At 42.2% G+C, this 24,896-nt stretch overlaps 1 protein-coding gene across 1 annotated transcript in view; it reads left to right on the top strand.

The window, feature by feature from the left end:
* Positions 1-283: 283 nt before the first annotated feature.
* The window catches only part of LOC135513818 (succinyl-CoA:3-ketoacid coenzyme A transferase 1, mitochondrial-like), a 111,095-nt gene continuing 86,482 nt past the window's right edge, over positions 284-24,896 (top strand). Inside the window, exons 1-7 of the mRNA XM_064936766.1 lie at positions 284-487; positions 3,136-3,244; positions 6,127-6,217; positions 14,616-14,751; positions 14,894-15,043; positions 17,393-17,499; positions 20,447-20,507. Of these exons, the coding sequence (XP_064792838.1) occupies positions 386-487; positions 3,136-3,244; positions 6,127-6,217; positions 14,616-14,751; positions 14,894-15,043; positions 17,393-17,499; positions 20,447-20,507 (756 nt within the window). The 5' untranslated portion in view covers positions 284-385. The remainder of the gene's footprint in view (positions 488-3,135; positions 3,245-6,126; positions 6,218-14,615; positions 14,752-14,893; positions 15,044-17,392; positions 17,500-20,446; positions 20,508-24,896) is intronic.

Here is a 24,896-nt window from a genome sequence, read left to right as displayed (position 1 = left end):
GCAGTTGACAATGAGTTAATCAGAAACTTCCTTTACCATGGAGTGAAGTTTAGTCAACTAGGTCCAGCCGAAAAAAACTATTAACAGGTAAATCTAGAGATGAAGAAAGAGGCATATATATATAAAAAAGGGGACATGTATTTATATTACGGACTCGTCTCAAGCCGCGAAACAGTTAATTTATAATGAGCTATCCGAGCCTCTTTTGCTCGCGTTGATCGTCCTCCGCTAGCCCCGCCCCTCCCCTTCGAGCTTTAGTGTCATTTTACCAGCTGGGACTGTGAGTTCCTGCAAAGTCTGATCACACATGCACGCCATAACTCAACCGCTCCGCAGCCTCACATTGCTCATCATTTAGGAAAGCCTGTTGGTTAGCTTCAAAAACATGGCGGCCCTTAAAGTATTATCACGAGCGGATACTGTATTCTTCAAAAACCTATCTGCCACCTGCATACCCAATTTGAACTTCACCCATTCCTTGAACAAGGTTAGTATCGACATGCGTCAATGAAATAGACCAAATACAAACATGCATCCAGTTAGATAGATACATTGGGAAGCGTTGCTTTTTTTTGTGCGAGTGTTTATTTTAAGCCTGCGACGTCAGGTTAGTGCGAATGTGTCATATGGCACCTTCTATTTTAACCCCTAAATTGTTCTCTGAAATGCAATTGAAATCAAAATTCATCATTTGCATTTACTGTTGGCTCCGATCAGCGTATACTTGGCTACTGATCCGTTATGTTATACCTCAACACTACTGACCCCTTTCATAAATGTTCGTGATGTCTGATGCTTCCATTCCATGATCCATGCTAGCTATTTCCCGTCCTGGTATCTTAGTAGCCTATATGGTGGCTAGCAGTAGACACTACTCTGTCACCCATAAAAACTCAAATGACCTTGGCTGAGAAAGGGACCTTGGATTTCAATTTAATTTGCCCATTTGTTTGTTTTGCCAGTATCATGTGCTTTATGTTTACAGTAGATAGTTCCCATTGAAGACACTCGCCCCCCCCCCCCATCTTTGTGATATAAGGTCCAACTATATTACGATCGATTGGGGAACATATCTAGTGAATATATTTGGAAGTTATTGATGTTGACTACCGATATTTTTTCTCTCTCCGTAATGCTCCTTTAAACTGTAAAAATTCACCCTACCAACATAGCAACACACATAAGCCTAAGAATGTTGGTCTTTGACATTGCGCTGCAGGTTGCAACCCAGTTCCCCCGAACCCTTTGCGTGTCACGCGCACTAAGGACAGCCAGAAGTAGAGGCATGTAAAAATGCAGTTCAGAACAGGTCTCTGTAAAGTATAGTCTACAGGTAGTATAATAGAAAATACTGTACACAGTTCTCCGATAAGGGTATTGTTTAATCATGTGTTTGCATTTCGGTTTTATAAGTAGTGAATTGGAGGGTATACACAGTACACACCTCAATGTTTAGATAATTACAGTCTGACGCCATGCTAGTGTTGTTCAATACATTTTATTGTGCATTGCTTCACCTATAGAAGTTGGCCTCTCAGTGTGCAGGAATCCTTTTATAGTGTTATGTTTTCGCCTCCCTTTGTCACATTTTATGCAGTTGCTTTTGTTTGGCTTTGCTGCCACAGTACAGTTTGTAGTTAGACCTCAGATAAGTTGTTGTAGGTTCTAACCGTAAACAGAGCTAATGGTCGTTAATCGCCCTGAAAGGTTCCGTCTAGGTCAAGACTCCAGCCTAAATACAAGATGCTGGTCCTAGGTTAATAACAGTCAAGCCTATTTTTTGAAATGCTTTCCTTTTCCTTCTGGGAGCATTTTCTTCGCGCTTGATTGGTCATAATTGTTGATTCGCTATTGACAATTCATTTTTATATGAGCTGAGGTCAAAATCAAGCCACTTAGTTCATAATGGTTATTTGACATATCTTCTATTTGGTCACAAATCCACCCAGAATATAGTTCCTCCCCAAAAGTTTGGTGGATCATAATAGAGCGAAAGGTGTGATAATGGGTGAAAACTAAAACTGGTCATAGGTTAATACAGACTAATGCGTTAACTACATCAGGGGGGGATTGCAGACCTATTCATTCTATTTATAACAAGAGGTTGATTACACGTCACTAATGTCAGAGCTTAGAAGTACTAGCCTATAATGGACTGTGTTGTTTTGTCAGGGACATTCTCAGATCCACCAGACTGCCTCATTCCTCCAGTGAACCTTCCATCTACACTAGTGCAGTACGGTGGATATAATTAGCTACAGCAGAGGAGTTAAAGGATGAGCGAATGGTGGGTTAATGGCAGAAAATGAAAGGCTTGATGAGGTTAAAGGGTCTCTGTCTGCTCTCCACGTCTCAGCTGGAGGAATATGCTTCCTGGCAGAGATCCAAGCAGTTCAAGACCGTCTGCTTGCCACTCTTACTCTAGCTGAGAAAGTGTTGTGAACTGGACATATCTCTTTTGTTGTACTTTGCCTGGTCCATCTTTTCTGTGCTGTAACTGAATGCATTCTATACTCTTGGTGTTGGTTTTTATCTCACGGCACATAATGTGAAGTGCTGATTTTGACCCTGTGATGGAATGCTAGCACTGGGGAAATTCCACGTTAACAGAGTGATGCTGAAACTAAGGTTAAAAACCTGTATAAAATGAAATGTATGCCAAACAAAATCCAATGATCGCAAAGTTAAACAAACCATAGAACTCAATGCACAAGGACTACTTTTAACAATTTACACAGCATTTAACTAAAACACATTTACTTGAAGAACAGTGCAGATGCAAAGTTTTGGAACAGAATATCGGATTGTGCTGTTTTTGCCGTCCGTCGGTTACCAAACTTAGCTTCTGCACTGTTCTTCAAGTAAATGTGTTTTTGTTAAATGTTCAGTGTAAATTGTAAAAGGTAGTGCTTGTACACTGAGTTGTATGATTTGTTAAACTTTGTTTGGCATTCCGTTACCGTGGAAAGATCGTGGTGGAATTTCCAGGATCTTTGTTTTTCACTACTCCCCAGCACACATCTTAGTCTGAGAGGAGGTTAATCCACCTGTGAGAAGAGTACGGAATAAGGTAAAGTATTATTGAATGCTGCCAGAGTTTGTCTAACTGTGGGACTGTTCCTCTGTGTACCCCAGATGTGTGGCTGCTCCTTCTCCACCTCCAGTCAGAGAAAGTCACAGTTCTACACAGACCCCACAGAGGCTGTGAAGGACATCCCCAGTGGAGCCACCATCCTAGTGGGAGGTAAGATCAGGAGACAGTGAAGACTTTACTGTGGGCTCTGAAAGGGCTTTTTCCTGGGATGCCCTGCAAATGCAGCACTGAAGACTGTTTACGCCTGGACATTTACATGTACATTTTAGTCATTTAATCAGATTCTCTTATCCAGAGCGACTTACAGTAGCAATTAGGGTTAAGTGTCTATGCCAAGGGCTTGTCAACAGATTTTTCACCTAGTCGGCTCAGGGATTCGAACCAGTGTGTTGGGTCATTGTCCTGTTTAAAAACAAATGATAGTCCCACTAAGCACAAACCAGATAAGGTCGTATCGCTGCAGAATGCTGTGGTAGCCATGCTGGTTAAGTGTGCCTTGAATTCTAAATAAATCACAGACAGTGTCACCAGCAAAGCACCATCACACCTCTTCCTCCATGCTTGACAGTGGGAACCACATATGCAGTGTCTCACAAAGACACAGAGGATATATTTCCAACGGTCTAATGTCCATTGCTCGTGTTTCTTGGCCCAAGCAAGTCTCTTCTTCTTTTTGGTGTCCTTTAGTAGTGGTTTCTTTGCAGCAATTCGACCATGAATGCCTGATTGACACAGTATCCTCTGAACAGTTGATGTTGAGATGTGTCTGTTACTTGAACTCTGTCAAGCATTTCTTTGGGCTGCAATATCTGAGTCTGGTAACTCTAATGAACTTATCCTTTGCAACAGGTAACTTTGGGTCTTCCTTTCCCATGGTGGTCCTCCTTCATTGTAGCGCTTCAAGGTTTTTGCTACTGCAAAAGTTCTTGAAATGTTCCGTATTGACTGACTTTCGTGTCTTAAAGTAATGATGGACTGTCATTTCTCTTTGCTTATTTGAGCTGTTCTTGCCATAATATGGACTTGGTCTTTTACCAAGTAAGGCTATCTTCTGTATACCCAACCCTACCTTGTCACAACACAACTGATTGGCTCAAACGCATTAAGAAATTCCATAAATTAACTTTTAACAAGGAACACCTGTTCATTGAAATATATTCCAGATGACTACCTCATGAAGCTGGTTGAGAGAATGCCAAGAGTGTGCAAAGCTGTCATCAAGGCAAAGGGTGGTTACTTTGAAGAATCTAAAATATATTTTGATTTAGCACTTTTTTTCTTATTACATGATTCCATATGTTCCATATGTATAGTTTTGATGACTTTACTATTATTCTACAATAAAGAAAATAGTACAAATAAAGAAAAACCCTTGAATGAGTAGGTGTGTCCAAACTTTTGACTGGTACTGTATATACATAAATATGTGGACATCCTTTCAAATTAGTGGATTTGGCTATTTCAGCCACACCCGTTGCTGACAGATGTATACAATCGAGCACACAGGCATGCAATCTCCATAGACAAACATTGGTAGTAGAATGGCCTTACTGAAGAGCTCAGTGACTTTAATGTGGCACCGTCATAGGATGCCATCTTTCCAACAAGTCAGTTCGTCAAATTTCTGCCCTGCTAGAGCTGCCCATCAACTAAGTGCTGTTATTTTGAAGTGGAAATGACTCGGTGCAACAGAGGCTCAGCCGCAAAGTTGTAGGCCACACAAGCTCACAGAATGGGACCCCCTAGTGCTGAAGTGTGTCGCGTGTAAAAATCATCTGTTCTCGGTTGCAACACTCACTACCGTGTTCCAAACTGCGCCTGGAAGCAACGTCAGCACAAGAACTGTTCCACGGGACCTTCATGAAATAGGTGTCCATGACCAAGCAGCCGCTCACAAGCCTAAGATCACCATGCACATTGCTAAGCATCGGCTGGAGTGGTGTAAAGCTCGCTGCCTTTGGACTCTGGATCAGTGGACATGCTTGAGTGATGAATCATGCTTCACCATCTGGCAGTCTAACGGATGAATCTGGGTTTGGCGGATGCCAGGAGAACGCTACCTGCCCCAATACATAGTACCAACGGTAAAGTTTGGTGGAGGAGGAATAATGGTCTGGGGCTGTTTTTCATGGTTCGGGCTAGGCTTCTTAGTTCTACAGCGTAAAATCACATTCTAGGCGATTATGTGCTTCCAACTTTGCGGCAACAGTTTGGGGAAGGCCCTTTCCTGTTTCAGCATGACAATGGCCCCGTGCACAAAGCGAAGTCCATACAGAAATGGTTTGTCAAGATCGGTTTAGAAGAACTTGACTTGCCTGCACAGAGCCCTGACCTCAACCCCATCGAACACCTTTGGGATTCATTTGGAACATCGACAGTGAGCCAGGCCTAATGGCCCAACATCAGTGCCCGACCTCACTAATGCTCTTGTGGCTGAATGGAAGCAAGTCCTCTCAGCAATGTTCCAACATGTAATGGAAAGCCTTCCCAGAAGATTGAAGGCTGTTACAGCAGCAAAGCGGGGACCAACTCCATATTAAGGCCCATGATTTTGGAATGACATGTTCGACAAGCAGGTGTCCATATACCTTTGGTCAATTTAAATTTTTTATTTCACCTTTATTTAACCAGGTAGGCAAGTTGAGAACAAGTTCTCATTTACAATTGCGACCTGGCAATGTAGTGTATCTCCTACAAGAGGCTAGGGAGACACTTGTGTTATTTGATCCAATTGTAGTTTTTCTGTAAAAACTGTTTCTCAGTGGGAGAAATGTTCATTCACACATCGTCTTGTTTGCTGTTCATAGATAATGGACCATGCTCTCAATTTTAGCTGCTCTGTCTGAATCATTCTGCGTCATTGCCCCCAACAGACTGGGCTGCTATGACAGATTCCATATGTCATAATAATAGAATTGGGCTTGTGCTTGTTTCCACTGTGTGTAAGGAAGGCCTAACTACACAGGGTCATTTTCCAAGGAAAATTAGTCATTAATAGAAATGACTGTAAACATTTATGTTTCTCTCTCCAGGGTTTGGTTTGTGTGGTATTCCAGAGAACCTTATCAACAGTTTATTAAAGACTGGCGTGAAGAGCCTTACAGCCGTCAGCAACAATGCTGGGTAAGTGAGTGTGCGCCTGTCTGTCTCTCTGTGTGTGTCTGTTTGCGTGTGTTTGCACACACATGCAGGTGCCTGTGTGTAACCCAAAACCATGGATTGAATTTCCATCTTGACCCTCGTTTACTGCTGTCAAGAAAATGCCTGTGTTTCCTAATGCTAGTTAGAATCTGTTTTAAATTACAGGCCTCCAACCATGATAGTATCAAATATTTTACACTGTTTCTCGTAGAGATGCCCTTCGTGGGATCATGGGGGATGCCCTGCTGATCTAAAGTCCGTTTTAGGCTTTACCCCCCTAATGGTTAACCCCCTAGAGGTGTTGTCCGTGGCATTGGATGGGTCTCAACCCACCGCATCCTTCCGCATCTGCCGTGAATGCTGGCACATCCACAGTGGTGTTTGTCAGACTCTGAGACTAATCCTGAAAATCGGTCTTCTCACGAAACGTCTGATCGGTTTGGCCTAGAAAATATTATTCTCCGTTTTGTTCTACGACTTCCAAAAGCGTCACGGGACTCGTCAGAGATCGGTACTGCAGATCTGCCAACCTCTGTCTGTAGTGTCCGAACAGTTTGGGCTACACACTAATATGACCCTTCTATGGAAAGGTGAGTCTCTCTCAAACATGTACATGTTGCTCTAGCCACTCTACTCATGTTGCTCTAGCCACTCTACTCATGTTGCTCTAGCCACTCTACTCATGTTGCTCTAGCCACTCTACTCATGTTGCTCTAGCCACTCTACTCATGTTGCTCTAGCCATTCATGTTGCTCTAGCCACTCTACTCATGATGCTCTAGCCACTCTACTCATGATGCTCTAGCCACTCTAATCATGATGCTCTAGCCACTCTAATCATGATGCTCTAGCCACTCTAATCATGATGCTCTAGCCACTCTACTCATGTTGCTCTAGCCATTCATGTTGCTCTAGCCACTCTACTCATGTTGCTCTAGCCACTCTACTCATGTTGCTCTAGCCACTCTACTCATGATGCTCTAGCCATTCATGTTGCTCTAGCCATTCATGTTGCTCTAGCCACTCTACTCATGTTGCTCTAGCCACTCTACTCATGTTGCTCTAGCCACTCTACTCATGATGCTCTAGCCACTCTACTCATGATGCTCTAGCCACTCTACTCATGATGCTCTAGCCACTCTACTCATGTTGCTCTAGCCATTCATGTTGCTCTAGCCACTCTACTCATGTTGCTCTAGCCACTCTACTCATGTTGCTCTAGCCATTCATGTTGCTCTAGCCACTCTACTCATGTTGCTCTAGCCACTCTACTCATGTTGCTCTAGCCACTCTACTCATGATGCTCTAGCCATTCATGTTGCTCTAGTCATTCATGTTGCTCTAGCCACTCTACTCATGTTGCTCTAGCCACTCTACTCATGTTGCTCTAGCCACTCTACTCATGTTGCTCTAGCCACTCTACTCATGTTGCTCTAGCCACTCTACTCATGTTGCTCTAGCCACTCTACTCATGTTGCTCTAGCCATGTTGCTCTAGCCACTCATGTTGCACCACTCTACGCTCATTCATGTTGCTCTAGCCACTCTACTCATGTTGCTCTAGCCACTCTACTCATGTTGCTCTAGCCACTCTACTCATGTTGCTCTAGCCACTCTACTCATGTTGCTCTTGCCACTCTACTCATGTTGCTCTTGCCACTCTACTCATGTTGCTCTAGCCACTCTACTCATGTTGCTCTTGCCACTCTACTCATGTTGCTCTAGCCACTCTACTCATGTTGCTCTAGCCACTCTACTCATGTTGCTCTACTCATGTTGCTCTCGCCATTCATGTTGCTCTAGCCATTCATGTTGCTCTAGCCACTCTACTCATGTTGCTCTAGCCACTCTACTCATGTTGCTCTAGCCACTCTACTCATGTTGCTCTAGCCACTCTACTCATGTTGCTCTAGCCACTCTACTCATGTTGCTCTAGCCACTCTACTCATGATGCTCTAGCCACTCTACTCATGTTGCACTCGCCATTCATGTTGCTCTAGCCACTCTACTCATGTTGCTCTAGCCACTCTACTCATGTTGCTCTAGCCACTCTACTCATGTTGCTCTAGCCACTCTACTCATGTTGCTCTAGCCATTCATGTTGCTCTAGCCACTCTACTCATGTTGCTCTAGCCACTCTACTCATGATGCTCTAACCGTGGGACTGGCAACCTGTAATGTAAAGTTGTGGGACAGTGAATCTAATAATAGCAGTATTCAGTGTGTTAGTTTATAAAGAGATTAATTTAGCACATCTCAGACATGCCACAGGAGCTGGATAAAATAATATAACAACAAAAAGAAAGTGAATGCCCAAGAAACAATATTGAAAATTAAAAGAAAGTGAACTCCCAGTGTATCCTTTGGCCGTAAAGTGATTTTAATTTGGTTTGTTTGAGGCCGTTGTCTGATTTCATTGGCTTGTATTTGGTATCATTTCCTGGTAATACTTGGCTGTCAGGTTTAATTTTAGAGTGCAAACATCCACTGACTGTTCCCCTGCAGCTCACTGACTGTTCCCCTGCAGCTCTTTCTCTGCATCTATCTATACCTAATCTATTTGACAGAAACCTGAAGAACCAGTCATTTTAGAGTTAAAATACTTTAGATTTTTTAAGGTCAGGCTACAGGCCTATACTCGACCCAGATTAGACATTTGACATTTCTACTAGTCAGACAATCGTCCGGAATCTGAGAGGGAATTGTTTTTAGGCTATTGACATAACTCTGGAAAGAGTCATTATCTTTTCTATTATCTCAACACTGAAACTTTAGGAGAAGCGAGAGAAATAATAGGACCATGAGAACTGCTGCTCTTCTTTTCTCTGAACCCTGTGGAGTCTCTCCCTCTGTTTCTCTGGCTCTCTGTTTTTCTGTTTCTCTCTGTGTCTCCCTCCCTCTCCTTCTCTCCCTCTCAGATACAGTGGATCCTTTATGTAGGGTGTTATATGAGACGGGAACCTCACGTGTGCACTAGGGCGACCCACTGAGCTTTCATAGGAGGACACTTTACCAACTGGAGGGAACTTTCTTTTGAGTTACTGTACAACAGACACATCACACTGTTAATGACATAAGATGTTGTAAGCACTAAACATTCATGCCAGCACAGTTCAAACAGTGCGTTTTATTTTGTAGGAAAGGTTTGAGTTCAGCCCAGGTGTTGAAGAAAGAGCAGTCAGAAGCATCTGCCCTTGATTGAAAACACTGTCCATTTTGACCTAATTTATTCAGCTAGAGTGGAGTGAACTGCTTGTAAAACTGCTTGCGGAATACTGTGAAATACTCAGTACCGCATGAAACAGTAGTCTAAACATCTGCACACCAAGTTCTTAACTACTGTGTTTAGTTTGTTGAGCTCTGTCAACAGACTTGTATTGGAGGTACAGAATGTAAGATTGCATAGACCATTGTGCGTGGGGGGTTATCATTTCTCCAATATAAATTATTCTTGAAAATTGCTCCTCCACATTTAGAGATAACGATTCATTTGGAAGTGTGTGCTGTGGGCTGCACATTCAAACTCCCCTATTTCAGAAACAGGTGTACACCTGTTCTGCACAGTTTGATATGGAATTTATAAAAAGATAAGAGCAGAAAGCTCTCTCTCTTTTATTTATATATATGACATGCAGTATACTGATGACTTGTCTATATTAGCTGAACTAAAGTAGACATGATTGTCCAATATCTCCAAGTGAAGCTGATTGGACGTGTGTGTGTGTGTGTGTATCACGGGACTTGATAACTGTGTTGTTGGTGTTCTGAGCATTCTTGGCCTAGATGGTGTGAGTAAGCTGACCTAGAAGTTGTGTGAAGGACAAAGCCTGTTCTTTCCAGTCCCAAACCTTCCCCAACATTAGCAGCGTGACTGGGAGATCTAACTCACACCAACTATTTTATCCTACTAGATTTGATCGTAAGAATAAATAGATGTGATTAGTAGACTATGATTTTGCACACGTTTTCACATTCATTACGAATCTATCTTAATTATCCCTAAATTAACTATTAAGTGTAGTCTTGAGTTTCATGAAGCCAATATAGGCACTTCTGTCTTACACTTGTTAATCGTCTTTAGTGAGCTGCTTATATGGATAGAGAAACAGTTGAGATTAGGCCAGCTTTAGTTTCACCACTCAGGCACAAGAAAGGCAGGTGACACATTGCTACCTGGAGTTAAACATCATTGTTTTATTTACCCCAGATCACTTCCATTGGTTAATGACTAACACTCAGGGGCTATTGTGGCAGCCCCAGCCTTACTTCGTCTTGGCAATGGAGGCAGCCTTGTGAACCATTGTGACTGCTCTCTTCACAGCAAATCAAATGTTATTTGTCACATACAAATGGTTAGCAGATGTTAATGCGAGTGTTTGGCGAAATGCTTGTGCTTCTAGTTCCGACAATGCAGTAATAACCAACGAGTAATCTAACCTAACAATTACACAACAACTACCTTATACACACAGTGTAAAGGAATGAAAGAATATGTACATACAAATATAAGAATGAGTGATGGATGGTACAGAACGGCATGGGCAAGATGCAGTAGATGGTATCGAGGACAGTATATACATATGAGATGAGTAATGTAGATTATGTAAACATTATATGAAGTGGCATTGTTTAAAGTGGCTAGTGATACATTTTTACATACATTTTTCCAATATTAAAGTAGCTGGAGTTGAGTCAGTGTGTTGGCAGCAGCCACTCCATGTTAGTGGTGGCTGTTTTACAGTTGGATGGCCTTGAGATGGAAGCTGTTTTTCAGTCTCTCGATCACAGCTTTGATGCATCTGTACTGAACTCGCCTCCTGGATGATAGCGGGGTGAACAGGCAGTGGCTCGGGTGGTTGTTGTCCTTGATGATCTTTATGGCCAACCTGTGACATCGGGTGGTGTAGGTGTCCTGGAGGGCAGGTAGTTTGCCCCCGGTGATGCGTTGTGCAGACCTCACTACCCTCTGGAGAGCCTTACGGTTGTGGGCAGAGCAGTTTCCGTACCAGGCGTTGATACAGCCCTACAGGATGCTCTCGATTGTGCATCTGTAAAGGTTTGTGAGTGTTTTTGGTGAGTTTTTTGCTGCTGCGCCTTCTTCACCACGCTGTCTGTGTGGGTGGACCAATTCAGTTTGTCCGTGATGTGTACGCCGAGGAACTTAAAACTTACTACCCTCTCCACTACAGTCCCGTCGATGTGGATAGGGGGGTGTTCCCTCTGCTGTTTCCTGAAGTCCACGATCATCTCCTTTGTTTTGTTGACGGTGAGTGTGAGGTTATTTTCCTGACACCACACTCCGAGGGCCCTCACCTTCTCCCTGTAGGCCGTCTCGTCAATGTTGGTAATCAACCACTGTAGTGTTGTCTGGAAACTTCATGATTGAGTTGGAGGTGTGTATGGCCACACAGTCATTGGTGAACAGGGAGTACAGGAGAGGGCTCAGAACTCATGCTTGTGGGGCCCCAGTGTTGAAGATCAGCAGAGTGGAGATGTTGTTAACTACCCTCATCACCTGGGGGCGGCCCGTCAGGAAGTCCAGTACCCAGTTGCACAGGGCGGGGTCGAGACCCAGGGTCTCCAGCTTGATGACGAGTTTGGAGGGCACTATGGTGTTAAATGCTGAGCTGTAGTTGATGAACAGCATTCTCACATAGGTATTCCTCTTGTCCAGATGGGTTAGGGCAGTGTGCAGTGTGGTTGCGATTGTGTTGTCTGTGGACCTATTGGGGCGGTAAGCAAATTGGAGTGAGTCTAGGGTGTCAGGTAGGGTGGAGGTGATATGGTCCTTGACTAGTCTCTCAAAGCACTTCATGATGACGGAAGGCGAGGTCAGTACAGGTGCATCAAAGCTGGGACCGAGAGACTGAAAAACAGCTTCTATCTCAAGGCCATCAGACTGTTAAACAGCCACCACTAACATTGAGTGGCTGGTGCCAACACACTGACACTGACTCAACTCCAGCCACTTTAATAATGGGAATTGATGGGAAATGATGTAAATATATCACTAGCCACTTTAAACAATGCTACCTTATATAATGTTACTTACCCTACATTATTCATCTCATATGCATACGTATATACTGTACTCTATATCATCGACTGCATCCTTATGTAATACATGTATCACTAGCCACTTTAACTATGCCACTTTGTTTACATACTCATCTCATATGTATATACTGTACTCGATACCATCTACTGTGTCTTGCCTATGCTGCTCTGTACCATCACTCATTCATATATCCTTATGTACATATTCTTTATCCCCTTACACTGTGTATAAGACAGTAGTTTAGGAATTGTTAGTTAGATTACTTGTTGGTTATTACTGCATTGTCGGAACTAGAAGCACAAGCATTTTGCTACACTCGCATTAACATCTGCTAACCATGTGTATGTGACAAATAAAATTTGATTTGAGTTCTACGGGGCTGTAGTTGTTTAGCTCAGGTACCTTAGCTTTCTTGGGAACAGGAACAATGGTGGCCCTCTTGAAGCATGTGGGAACAGCAGACTGGGATAAGAATTGATTATGTCCGTAAACATACCAGCCAGCTGGTCTGGGGATGCTGTCTGGACCTGCAGCCTTGCAAGGGTTAACACTTTTTAAAATGTTTTACTCACGTCGGCTGCAGTGAAGGAGAGTCCACAAGTTTTGGTAGCGGGCCGTGTCAGTGGCACTGTATTGTCCTCAAAGCGAGCAAAGAAGTTGTTTAGTCTGTCTGGGAGCAAGACATCCTGGTCCGCCATGGGGCTGGTTTTCTTTTTATAATCCGTGATTGACTGTAGACATACCACATACCTCTCGTGTCTGAGCCGTTGAATTGCGACTCTACTTTGTCTCTATACTGACGCTTAGCTTGTTTGATTGCCTTGCGGAGGGAATAGCTACACTGTTTGTATTCGGTTATGTTTCCGGTCACCTTGCCCTGATTATAAGCAGTTGTTTGCACTTTCAGTTTCGCGTGAATTCTGCCATCAATCCATGGTTTCTGGTTGGGGAATGTTTTAATAAACGCTGTGGGTACAACATCACCGATCCACTTGCTAATAAACTCGCTCACCGACTCAGCGTATAGCAGTAGCTCACTCCAGTCTTTCAACTCGCAAAGACCATTGAAGTGGGAAAAATGTAACTATCTGAAGTCGTCCAACAACCAAACCACTTATGATGGGTTATGTTTCGTTATATCTTAGAATGGAAGAAGGAATCCTAGTATAAACTCAAGTGACCTTGTTATGCCTTGCCTGCAGAAGTCCAGCTGTTTCAGTGTGTCTCTGTATCTGTGTATGGTTGTGGCTTAGCTGTCTGTCAGAGAGAGGTCTGGTGCTCCTCCTCTTCCCGTGACCTTAAGTAACCATTTGGAGTAATGTGAGCCCTGTACAAGACATAATGGATTAAAGGAAGGGATAAAAAGAGGGGGAAGGAGAGTTGAGGAAAGATGAGAAGGGAATCAACGCTACAGTGGGAGGGAGAGAGGGAATGCATACTGTAGGTTCATTGTATGCATCTTTTTCACTTTGCAGACAGATTCATAACTGAAATCAAATTTTAGGATGTTTTACTAGATTGTAGAACTTGGTTAACATTCACAGTAGCTTATTCACTGAGCCGGAAACAACAACAACACCACAGTAGCTTATTCACTGAGCTGGACACATCCACACCACAGTAGCTTATTCACTGAGCTGGGAACAACACCACCACAGTAGCTTATTCACTGAGCTGGAAACAACACCACCACAGTAGCTTATTCACTGAGCTGGAAACAACACCACCACAGTAGCTTATTCACTGAGCTGGACACATCCACAGTAGCTTAGTCACTGAGCTGGGAACAACACCACCACAGTAGCTTATTCACTGAGCTGGGAACAACACCACCACAGTAGCTTATTCACTGAGCAGGACACATCCAAACCACAGTAGCTTATTCACTGAGCCGGAAACAACAACAACACCACAGTAGCTTATTCACTGAGCCGGAAACAACAACACCACCACAGTAGCTTATTCACTGAGCTGGACACATCCACAGTAGCTTAGTCACTGAGCTGGGAACAACACCACCACAGTAGCTTATTCACTGAGCTGGACACATCCAAACCACAGTAGCTTATTCACTGAGCCGGAAACAACAACAACACCACAGTAGCTTATTCACTGAGCCGGAAACAACAACAACAACACCACAGTAGCTTATTCACTGAGCTGGACACATCCACACCACAGTAGCTTATTCATTGAGGTGTAAACACCACAGTAGCTAGACCATGAATAACACAACAAACCTTTTTTTTGTTGTGAAGGTTTTGCTATACTGTGTTTGTGTGTGCATAGTAACCTGTGTCGTAACTTGTTTTGTCTCCCTGCAGGGTGGATAACTTTGGGCTTGGTCTGCTCCTACAGACCAAACAGATCAAGAGGATGATCTCCTCCTATGTGGGAGAGAACGTTGAGTTTGAGAGGCAGTACCTGTCTGGGGAGCTGGAGGTGGAGCTAACCCCACAGGTAACACGCAAGCGAACACACACTTCATTGCTTTGATAGTTTTCCCATTCTACTTATTGGGAGTGAGATGCATTAGTGGTGGAGGTTTTGAATGTCCAGGTTCAGTTGAGTAATGATGCCATTGATGACCTCTGTCCTCCAGGGTACCCTAGCAGAGAGGATCAGAGCAGGGGGTGCGGGTGTTCCTGCTTTCTTCACGGCTACAGGCTACGGTACCCTCATCCAGGAGGGCGGCTCCCCCATCAAATACAACAAAGACGGAACTATCGCCATCGCCAGCGAACAGAGAGAGGTCAGACCCCAGCCTCTTCCACCATGTTGTTTCTAGCACCACATTTGTATTTATTAGGCATCCCCAGTTCCTGCCAAGGCAGCAGCTACTCTTCCTGGAATCCAGCAAATTAAGGCAGTTATACATTTTTCAAACATTACAATACGTTCACAAAAGATTTCACAACATAAGTGTGTGCCCTCAGGCCCCTACTCTACTACCACATATGCACAACACAAAATCCATGTGTACGTGTGTGTATAGTGTATATATTATTGTGCGTTTGTATGCATGTCTGTGCCTATGTTTGTGTTGCTTCACAGTCCCCGCTGTTCCATAAGGTGTATTTTTTTTTCAATCAAATTTTACTGCTGGCATGAGTTACTTAATGTGGAATAGAGTTCCATGTAGTCATGGCTTTATGTAGTACTGTGTGCCTCCCATAGTCTGTTCTGGACTTGGTGACTGTGAAGAGACCTCTGATGGCATGTCTTGTGGGGTATGCATGGGTGTCTGACTACATGACTGAACAATAGTCCAGGTTCAGCTCTTTGTTAAGTGTTACAGTCATTTCAGTCGCTGTAGTAGTGACGTGTATAGTGTTGAGTCATTCGAATACATAGACATGCTGGCTTTACTCAAAGCCAGTGCCAGTGAAATTTTTGGGGGCCAAGATAGCTGCCCTCGGGAATTCCTGATTCTACCTGGATTATGTTGGAGATGTGTCCATTAAAGAAAGTGATCTGTGTTCTGTTAGACAGGTAACTATTTTTCCACAGTATAGCAGCGGGTGTAAAACCATAGCACATGTTTTTTCGTCTAACCAAACAGCCCACAATTTTTTTTTATCATCAATTTCTCTCAGCCAATCATCAGTCATTTGTGTACCAGCTGTGCTTGTTGAATGTCCTTCTGTATAAGCGTGCTGGAAGTCTGTTGTCAATTTGTTTACTGTAAAATAACATTGTATCTGGTCAAACACACTTTAAAAAAAAAAGTTTACAAAGGGTTGGTAACAGGCTGATTGGTCGGCAATTTGAGCCAGTAAAGGGGGCCTTACTATCCTTGGATAGGGAAATAACTTTTGCTTCCCTCCAGGCCTGAGGGCACAAACTTTCTAGTAGGATTAAATTTAATATATTGCAAATAGAAGTGGCAATATCATCTGCTATTATCCTCAGTAATTTTCCATCTAAGTTGTCAGACCCCAGGGGCTTGTCAGTTGTTAATAGACAACAATGTTTTCTCCTCTTCCACACTTACTTTACAGAATTCAAAATTACAATGCTTGTCTTTCATAATTTGGTCAGATATTCTTGGATGGGTTTTGTCATACCTGCATTTGCTAATTTTACCAATGAAAAAATCATTAAAGTAGTTGGCAATATCAGTGGGTGTTGTGATGAATAAGCCATCTGATTCAATGAATGATGGAGCGGAGTTTGCCTTTTTGCCCAAAATTTCATTTAAGGTGCTGCAAAGCTTTTTACTATCATTCTTTATGTAATTTATCTTTGTTTCATAGTGTAGTTTCTTTTTATTTGGTTTAGTCACATGATTTCTTAATTTGCAGTACGTTTGCCAATATGGCTACTATTGTGATCACTAAATCCGATGGATTTGTATACTGCTTTCAAACAAATTTCTGCAGCATTAGGAAAGATGTGATCATTAAATGTTGATGACTTCATTCCTGTGCTGTTTGTAACTACCCTGGTAGGTTGGTTGATAACCTGAACCAGGTTGCATGCACTAGTTACAGTTTGAAGCTTTTTCTTGTGTGGGCAGCCTGATGAAAGCCAGTCAATATTTAAATCACAAAGAAAATATACCTCTTTATTGATATCACATACATTATCAAGCATTTCGCACATGTTATCCAAATACTGACTGTTTGCACTTGGTGGACTATAGCAGCTTCTCACAAGAATGGGCTTTAGGTGAGGCAGATGAACCTGTAGCCATGTTACTTCAACAGTATTAAACATTAGATCCTCTCAAAGCTTGTGCTGAAGGTAAACAGCCACACCTCCACCGTTGGCTTTTCTGTAGGTCTTATAACCATGTATTGCTAACACTGTATCATCAAAGGTATTATCTAAGTGAGTTTCAGAGATTGTCAGAATATGAACGTCATCTAGCAAATTATTGATTTAATGAATCTTGTTTCTTAAGCTACATATGTTAACCTTTTATTTTTGATTCTTGACATTCACCACCGTGTGACACAAAGACACACCTCCATCTCTGACTGCTATTATTAACACATACTGAAATGGCACACCTTTACAACCACACACGACGTGCTGTCATATCCAGCTGTCTTCTGGTCCTGTCTCTTGAATGACTTGCTATGTCATTGTTCGGCAGGTGCGGGAGTTTAATGGCAGGCATTACATCATGGAGAAGGCCATCACTGGAGACTTTGCTCTGGTCAAGGCCTGGAAGGCTGACAAGGCCGGGAACATCGTCTTCAGGTAGCTACCGTTACATTCACCTGGGTCTGTCAATCTAAAAATGACCTGATATCAGGGCAGCTTACTCCATCCTACTCCCTGAATCCCTGCACAAAGCATAGGGTGCCATTTATTATGACCTCAGGAGCTCAACTAGCCTACCTGGTTAAATAAAGGTGAAATAAAAAAAAATATACCCCTTAGAAAATCTGCTGACGCTAAGACTGTAATGCTGCTGAAGAGACGTGGTGCATCATTACGGCTATTAGCCAGGATAATAGTGTTGTGGGAATAAACATTTAACACACATTTACCCAAGTCACTGTGATTTAGATCACTGCTTTCGCCAGGTCAGGTTGAACCCTTTCTAATCACTTTGTGATGTTACCACAATAAGCAGCAGTCGGGGCCTGCAGGTCGCTTGGCTCTGTGCCAGATTGATTGATGGTAGGAGATACAAGCCTTTAAGCTCAGTGACTGAATTAAGATATTGACAATAGACAGCTTAAAGAGATTGAACATTCTCCAGAAACCAAAAAACAAATCAGAATTAGGTCTGACTGAAATTGCCTTTCTTCTTAGTTCGCTTGTCTGTCAGGATGTGAGAAGAACACTCACTCTGTCCACATATGAAAACGGACCCATATTGTTGTTTGTTTTGTTTACAACCTTGCATTCAAACCTGTGAATAATTACACTCCTGTACACTGAAAATGTCCTAGTAAATGCAATTACATTTGTCACCACAGGGGTGCAGTATTTGCTTTCCAACTAACAATCCCCTTTGACTTCACAGGCAAAGACTGGCAGTGTTGAAACAATGGTTGCTTATTTGAAAAAGAGAACATTGCATGATTGCTCTCTGTTAATGCTGTCGCTGTTGTATTGCTCCCTTGTTGCTTGTAAGTACGCATTTCACTGTAAGGTTTACACCTGTTGTATTCGCAGCATGTGACCAATGCAATTTTATTTGAGATAATTAGAATCTAACACAATCATTTATCAGAAAAATAACTTGATGGACACTATGAGAGCTCAAACTAAGTTTATTCATCCAGAGGGTCGAACAGCTGAACCGACAAAAACACATTTTCCAATCGTGGTGGTATATGTACCCCAATTTGGAGTGGAATCTCCTCCTTCTCTCCATACACTACATCTCTGTTGCTAGGCAGGAAATTAAGTGACGCGGGCAATTAACCTTTCCTTCTCCCTTAACGTGACCAACCTGACCTCAACCCCCTTCATCAATAATCCACGTCTCTCTCCCCTTATCAATGCCTGCCACGTGATCGTTTTCCCTACACTCAGTACATTCCAAGCCATATACCTTCCTCCTACCCTCTAAATCATTTCACCCAATATTTCAGTAGGATACCTGATAATTAACCCTATTTCCCATTTTTAGGAGTCAGAACCCAGAATCCATCAATTGTGAGCGAGTGTTGGGACAAAACCTGTTTTTAAAAAAAAATTTTTTTACTTCTACTGATACCAGGTTTAGTATCATGATACCAAAACGATACTCGGTACCGAAATGATACCACAGCAACAATAAAAATGCGTATTAGCTAAAGTCACAGAATAACTATTGAGCTTTATTTTTTTGAACATTTTGTTAACTGGTAGAACAAAACAAAATATATTCTATATTCAATTTCATGTAAAATTAAAACACCATATCAAATAGCAGAAGAATACCTAAAATGTTCCTTATGCAAACCATGTCAGAGACTGAGCAGACAAAACTGTTTTTAAAATGTCATTTGATACATATTGGGGTTAATTTGCTCATCTATGGTCCTAATATTGGGTCAAATGGCATTCATTAGACCTAGGATTCATTACAGCTAAATCATTTTAATTAAATAAATGAATAGTTTAGTTCCAAAACGTCATACAAACACTTTGAAGCGCCTTTCTGAATTGTCTACACTGAGTGTACAAAACATTAGGAACACCCTCCTTATATTGAGCTGCACCCCCACTTTTTCCCTCAGACCTTCCTCAATTCGACAGGGCAAGGACTCTACAAGGTGTGAAAAGCATTCCACAGTAATGCAAAAGCATTCTATGTTTCCCACAGTTGTGTCAAGTTGTCTGGATGTCCTTTGGGTGGTGGACCATTCTTGATACACACAGGGAACTGTTGTGTGTGAAATCCAGCAGCGTTGCACCTACTACCAAACCCCGTTCAAAGGCACTTACCATTTTTATCTTGCCCATTCACCCTCTAAATGGCGCACATACACAATCCAGCTCTCAAATGTCTCAAGGCTTAAACATCCTTATTTAACCTGTCTTCTCACCTTCGTCTACACTGATTGAAGTGGATTTAACAAGTGACAACAATAAGGGATCATATCTTTCACCTGGTAAGTCTGTCATGGAAAGAGCAGGTGTTCCTAATGTTTTGTACACTCAGTGTATGTTCGTCATTGTTACAATTTTTTTCTTTTTTCAAAGTTAGTAGAATAATGACAATGTTACAATGCAAATGTCATAAAATAGCTTCTTCATGTTATTTTGGAACTAAGCCTCCCTTGCACTGCACTATTTTGGAACACATTTTGCTTAATTGGTTTTGTTGGGCTGGTCCTCCTCTGCTCTGTAATCAAAGTATTCCCATTGTTGACTTCTACAGCCAGTTTTATCAACAAGTTGCTGGCGTGTAGGTATGAAGTTTCTGCTTGCTTCTCAAAGTGGCTTGCGGTGTCAGCTGCAAGCGCTAGTAATTTGGCTAGTTTATTACTGCCCCCTTGAGGAGATTCAGACAAATTACGAGACACTCCATCCTCTAAATCCTTATATGACGTGACACATTTGACAGAAGTACCGACCGTATCAAAAATGATTGTGCTGAAAAGTGTTTCATGTTTGAGTATTGATAAAGTACAGAGGTTTTGTATACCGTGTAGCACTATTGTGAGCTAAGGGCGTCTCTCTGTCTCTCTGTGTGTGTGTCTAGGAAAACAGCTAGGAACTTCAACCAGCCCATGTGCAAGGCAGCCAAAGTCACCATCGTAGAGGTATGTGCCATGTCCCTGCACTCCAGCCCCCTTTCCCCTCCCCTGTCTATGGTACTGCTCTGCTGTCTTAACAGCACAGATGGAGAGCTATTGTTGTTGCTGTTAATAGTAATGCCATTTCCACTAATACTACTGCTACTATTATTATTGTTGTCTTATTGCTGTTAGTCTCACTACTGTTGTTATAAGTGTATTTTGACAATGTAAGTTATTTAACTGGCCATGTCAATAAAGTCTGCTGAATTGAATAGAGAAACAAGAGAGAAAGATTTGTGGTAGACAATGAGAAACCGGTAATATGACTAGTGCCTCATTTGGATGGCCTGATGGAAAGTCTAGATGATACAAGTTGGCTCAGTCTGCTGGAATTATATCCACTTTTGGGGGTCACAATGTTATGTGGTCCAGTGATTACCACATGGTGGCTCTCAGCCAGTCCTTCTGGGCTCGTGGCTTAAGACTGGGTTGTCCTTAGAAACATTGCTGGTCACAAGACAATTATTTTAAAAACCATAATTTTTGTAAAAGCAAAAAAAGTAATGAAAGTATTTTGTAAATGTTTTAGTTGAACCTTTATTTAACTAGGCAAGTCAGTTACAGCCTGGAATTGAACCAGGGACTGTAGTGATGCCCCTTGCACTGAGATGCAATGCCTTCGACTACTGCGCCACTTCGAGAGACCTTAATGGAGGGGGGCACTGTGCAAAAGCGTTTGGGTACTGTTTCTGTTGTCTGGCCTCTCTCTCCATCAGTGTGATACAGACTGGGTTGGGGCTTTGTGTGGTGACATTACTGCTCTCCGGGTTGTTTATGGCAGCTTGCCCTGAGCACATTGATCACCCTCCAGCCCCAGACTGGCTATAAACTGGCTTTCACCCCCATCACCAAACTTATGATGGCTGACATGAATCGCCAGAGACTCAGCATTTTAGCCTTTTGAGATATAACCCCCCCCCCATGCTCTGCTCTGTAGAGATGTAAACCACCCGCCCCCTCCACCCATCTCTGTGGAGATCTAAACCACCCCCCACCCTCTGCTCTGTGGAGATGTAAACCACTACCCCCCCAACCTCTGCTCTGTGGAGATATAAACCACTACCCCCCCATCCTCTGCTCTGTGGAGATATAAACCACTACCCCCCACCCTCTGCTCTGTGGAGATATAAACCACCAGCCCCCCACCCTCTGCTCTGTGGAGATATAAACCACTACCCCACCCCTCCAGCCCCCCCGTTGTCTGTGTGGAGATATAAACCCTCTTAGTCATGAGGAGGAATGGAAAGTCTGACTCAGTAGCTGGGTGCTCAGGCTCTGGGCTGGATTCATGTGCTGGGAGAGAGAAGCGCTTTCCTATATTCCATCAGACACTTTCAATGTACAGTACTTCTCTTTTCAATTAATCCAAGGCAGCCGTTGAGATTTATCACGCTATGTAATGCAGAGGAGACCAAGCTGGAGAGCTGTCTGTTTTCAATGCAAGAAGCATATTTTATAAGTTAAGGCGGTAAAAGGGGTATCAGCGGGGTCCAAGATGTGAGTCCAGTGTGACTCTGGAACAACAGTCTTTTACAAGGACATTTACATTGGCTTATTCCGCCAGGTACTCAAAGCGCTTCAGGCTACATTATATTGGGGAAAACTCAATTTATTCTCGACAAATGTGTAGCACCCACTTACCTGGCTTATAGGTATGTTGATGCTGTGTGTGTACGTGCGAGTGTGTGTTGAGAGTTCTCTTGAGGTCCGTGAATAATAAACCAGTTGAGTTGAGCGGGAGGAGAGGAGAGATCCAGGCTGCTGGGGATGTAATTGTTTGTGTGTAATCATAAACTGTCGGCTTCAACCTTTAGGATTCTCAACCATCTGTCTCGAGTGTCTGAATAAAATTTTAATGAATGAATGAATTACATTTTATTTTTGTGTCAAATCGCCAGTTGTCAACCCATCCCTTATGGGATTAATTTAAACAAACAAACATTACATTAATTCACTGTGATAATTCTTCTTCTGGTGTTCTCTGCAGTGCGCATTACTATCAATACATAATAATATATAAGGTTATGCAAACAACAATTATATCCCTAGAGCAGAACTATATACATACATACATACATACATACATACATACATACATACATACATACATACATACATACATACATACAAAAAGTTTGGCCACACATTACTTTTTCAAGGGTTTTTCTTTATTTTGACTATTTTCTACATTGTCGAATAATAGTGAAGATGTCAACTATGAAATAACACATATGGAATCATGTAGTAATCAAAAAAGTGTTAAACATATCAAAATATACTTTATATTCGAAAGTAGCCAAAGTAGCCACCCTTTGCCTTGATGACAGCTTTGCACACACTTGGCATTCTCTCAACCAGCTTCACCTGGAATGCTTTTCCAACAGTCTTGAAGGAGTTCCCACATATGCAGAGCACTTGTAGGCTGCTTTTCCTTCACTCTGCGGTCCAACTCAAACAGCTACTCTCGACCCTGGTGTTTGACCCCCATGGTGCGGCAGGTATTTAGCTGCTGCAGTGAGCTTTTTATGATTGCTTGCTCACTCACTCACTCACTCACTCACTCACTCACTCACTCACTCAGAAAGTGCTGAACAAATAGTCCAACAACTTGATGGATGAAGTGGTTTGGACTGCAAACTGATAGTAAAGTGTGGTCTGTGCAATCATTTTTCATAGTCTAATGAGTCAAGCTTGATGGCAACTGTTGTTCAGGGGGCTTGGTCATCAAGCTTGGTTGTAAAACATTATTGCACATGTCATATTTTATGGAGTACAGACCAAGTGGTCTAAATTCATAACAAATCAACCACCTAAATGGTATTGATGTCATGTTTTTTTACTAACGAGTGTAATTTAACAAAGCAGCAGTGGGAAGGAAATTGAAAAGAGGGAAGGAAATTGAAAAGAGGGAAGGAAATTGGAGAAGGAAATTAAAACAAGGTCAATAAAAATAATGACATTGTTTTTAAAAGGGAGGGATATATTTTAGGTAGCCTATTTTCAATTGGTGTCACGTCTACTTAAACACACTTCCCAAACATCCTTTGAAATCAGATTATGAACAGATGCTGAAAAGAGCAGAATTCGAAAAATTGCATCCAACTTCTTAATTAATTGCCTTAGAACATCAAGCATGACATTTTTCTCGTTGCCCAGGTAGGCTACACAAAATAAACTTTCACTTTCAGCAGGAGGCTAATCTTTTATGTTTTTTGTTGTTGCCTCCTTTTAATTTCCTTTCAAACAGCTGCATAACACAAATGCTTTTATCCCCCTATTGTCTAAATTGCAGTGAAGTCAACAGCAGACATAACCAACAGCATTCTAAGATGTGATGGGAGTAGCTCTTCTAATCTTAAATGTCTTCCTCACACAAACCCATAGTTATCAAACAGTTACTCCGCTGAGAGAATCACCAGCAGAGATCTTGAACACACTAGAATATTCTTGCACACAAACCCATAGTTATCAAACAGTTACTCCGCTGAGAGAATCACCAGCAGAGATCTTGAACACTCTAGAATATTCTTGCACACATAGCCATAGTTATCAAACAGTTACTCCGCTGAGAGAATCACCAGCAGAGATCTTGAACACTCTAGAATATTCTTACACACATAGCCATAGTTATCAAACAGTTACTCTGCTGAGAGAATCACCAGCAGAGTTCTTGAACACTCTAGAATATTCTTACACACACAGCCATAGAATAAGTGGAAGTGATATTCCCCTTCATTACAAGTCCTGCATCTGGGTGCACCCTATAAGGTTTTGTCATTCGAATATGTCTGGGATTTAGACTCTCTTGTCTCTTTCGAAGGCAACACAACCATGTTCTGTCATAATGTTTGCATTAACAGTCACACTATCACTTTTTGGGTCAGCAAGAGCTGAGAATCCTCAGATGCACAATTTAATTATTTTATTTTTATTTCATGTTTATTTATATAGGCCATACTGGCAAAAATAATTACAATTTAGCCTTAACACGTTCGCCCTGTGTTCATTTTGTGACCTGACATCAGACATGTCCTCATTTACCTCTTTTCATGGCAACTTCTTTTCATGGCACCAATGCACATGAACATTATCTATAAAATGTATGCAATATATCCCTGTATTGATATAATCATTAAGCCACTTTTATCTCTGATATTGAAACAATTACGATCTAACTGAACATAAGTGAATCTTTAATGGCAGAGCAAGTTCAGAATTTCAATCTGTGATGATGGTGGGTGTTGATCCCGGGTGTGATGATGGTGGGTGTTGATCCCGGAGGTGATGATGGTGGGTGTTGATCCCGGGTGTGATGATGGTGGGTGTTGATCCCAGAGGTGATGATGGTGGGTG

This window comes from Oncorhynchus masou, chromosome 25 (genome assembly GCF_036934945.1).
Source record: "Oncorhynchus masou masou isolate Uvic2021 chromosome 25, UVic_Omas_1.1, whole genome shotgun sequence".
NCBI lineage: Eukaryota > Metazoa > Chordata > Actinopteri > Salmoniformes > Salmonidae > Oncorhynchus > Oncorhynchus masou.
Note: the sequence above shows the minus strand (reverse complement) of the source record. Positions and strands in the feature narration are given on the sequence as shown.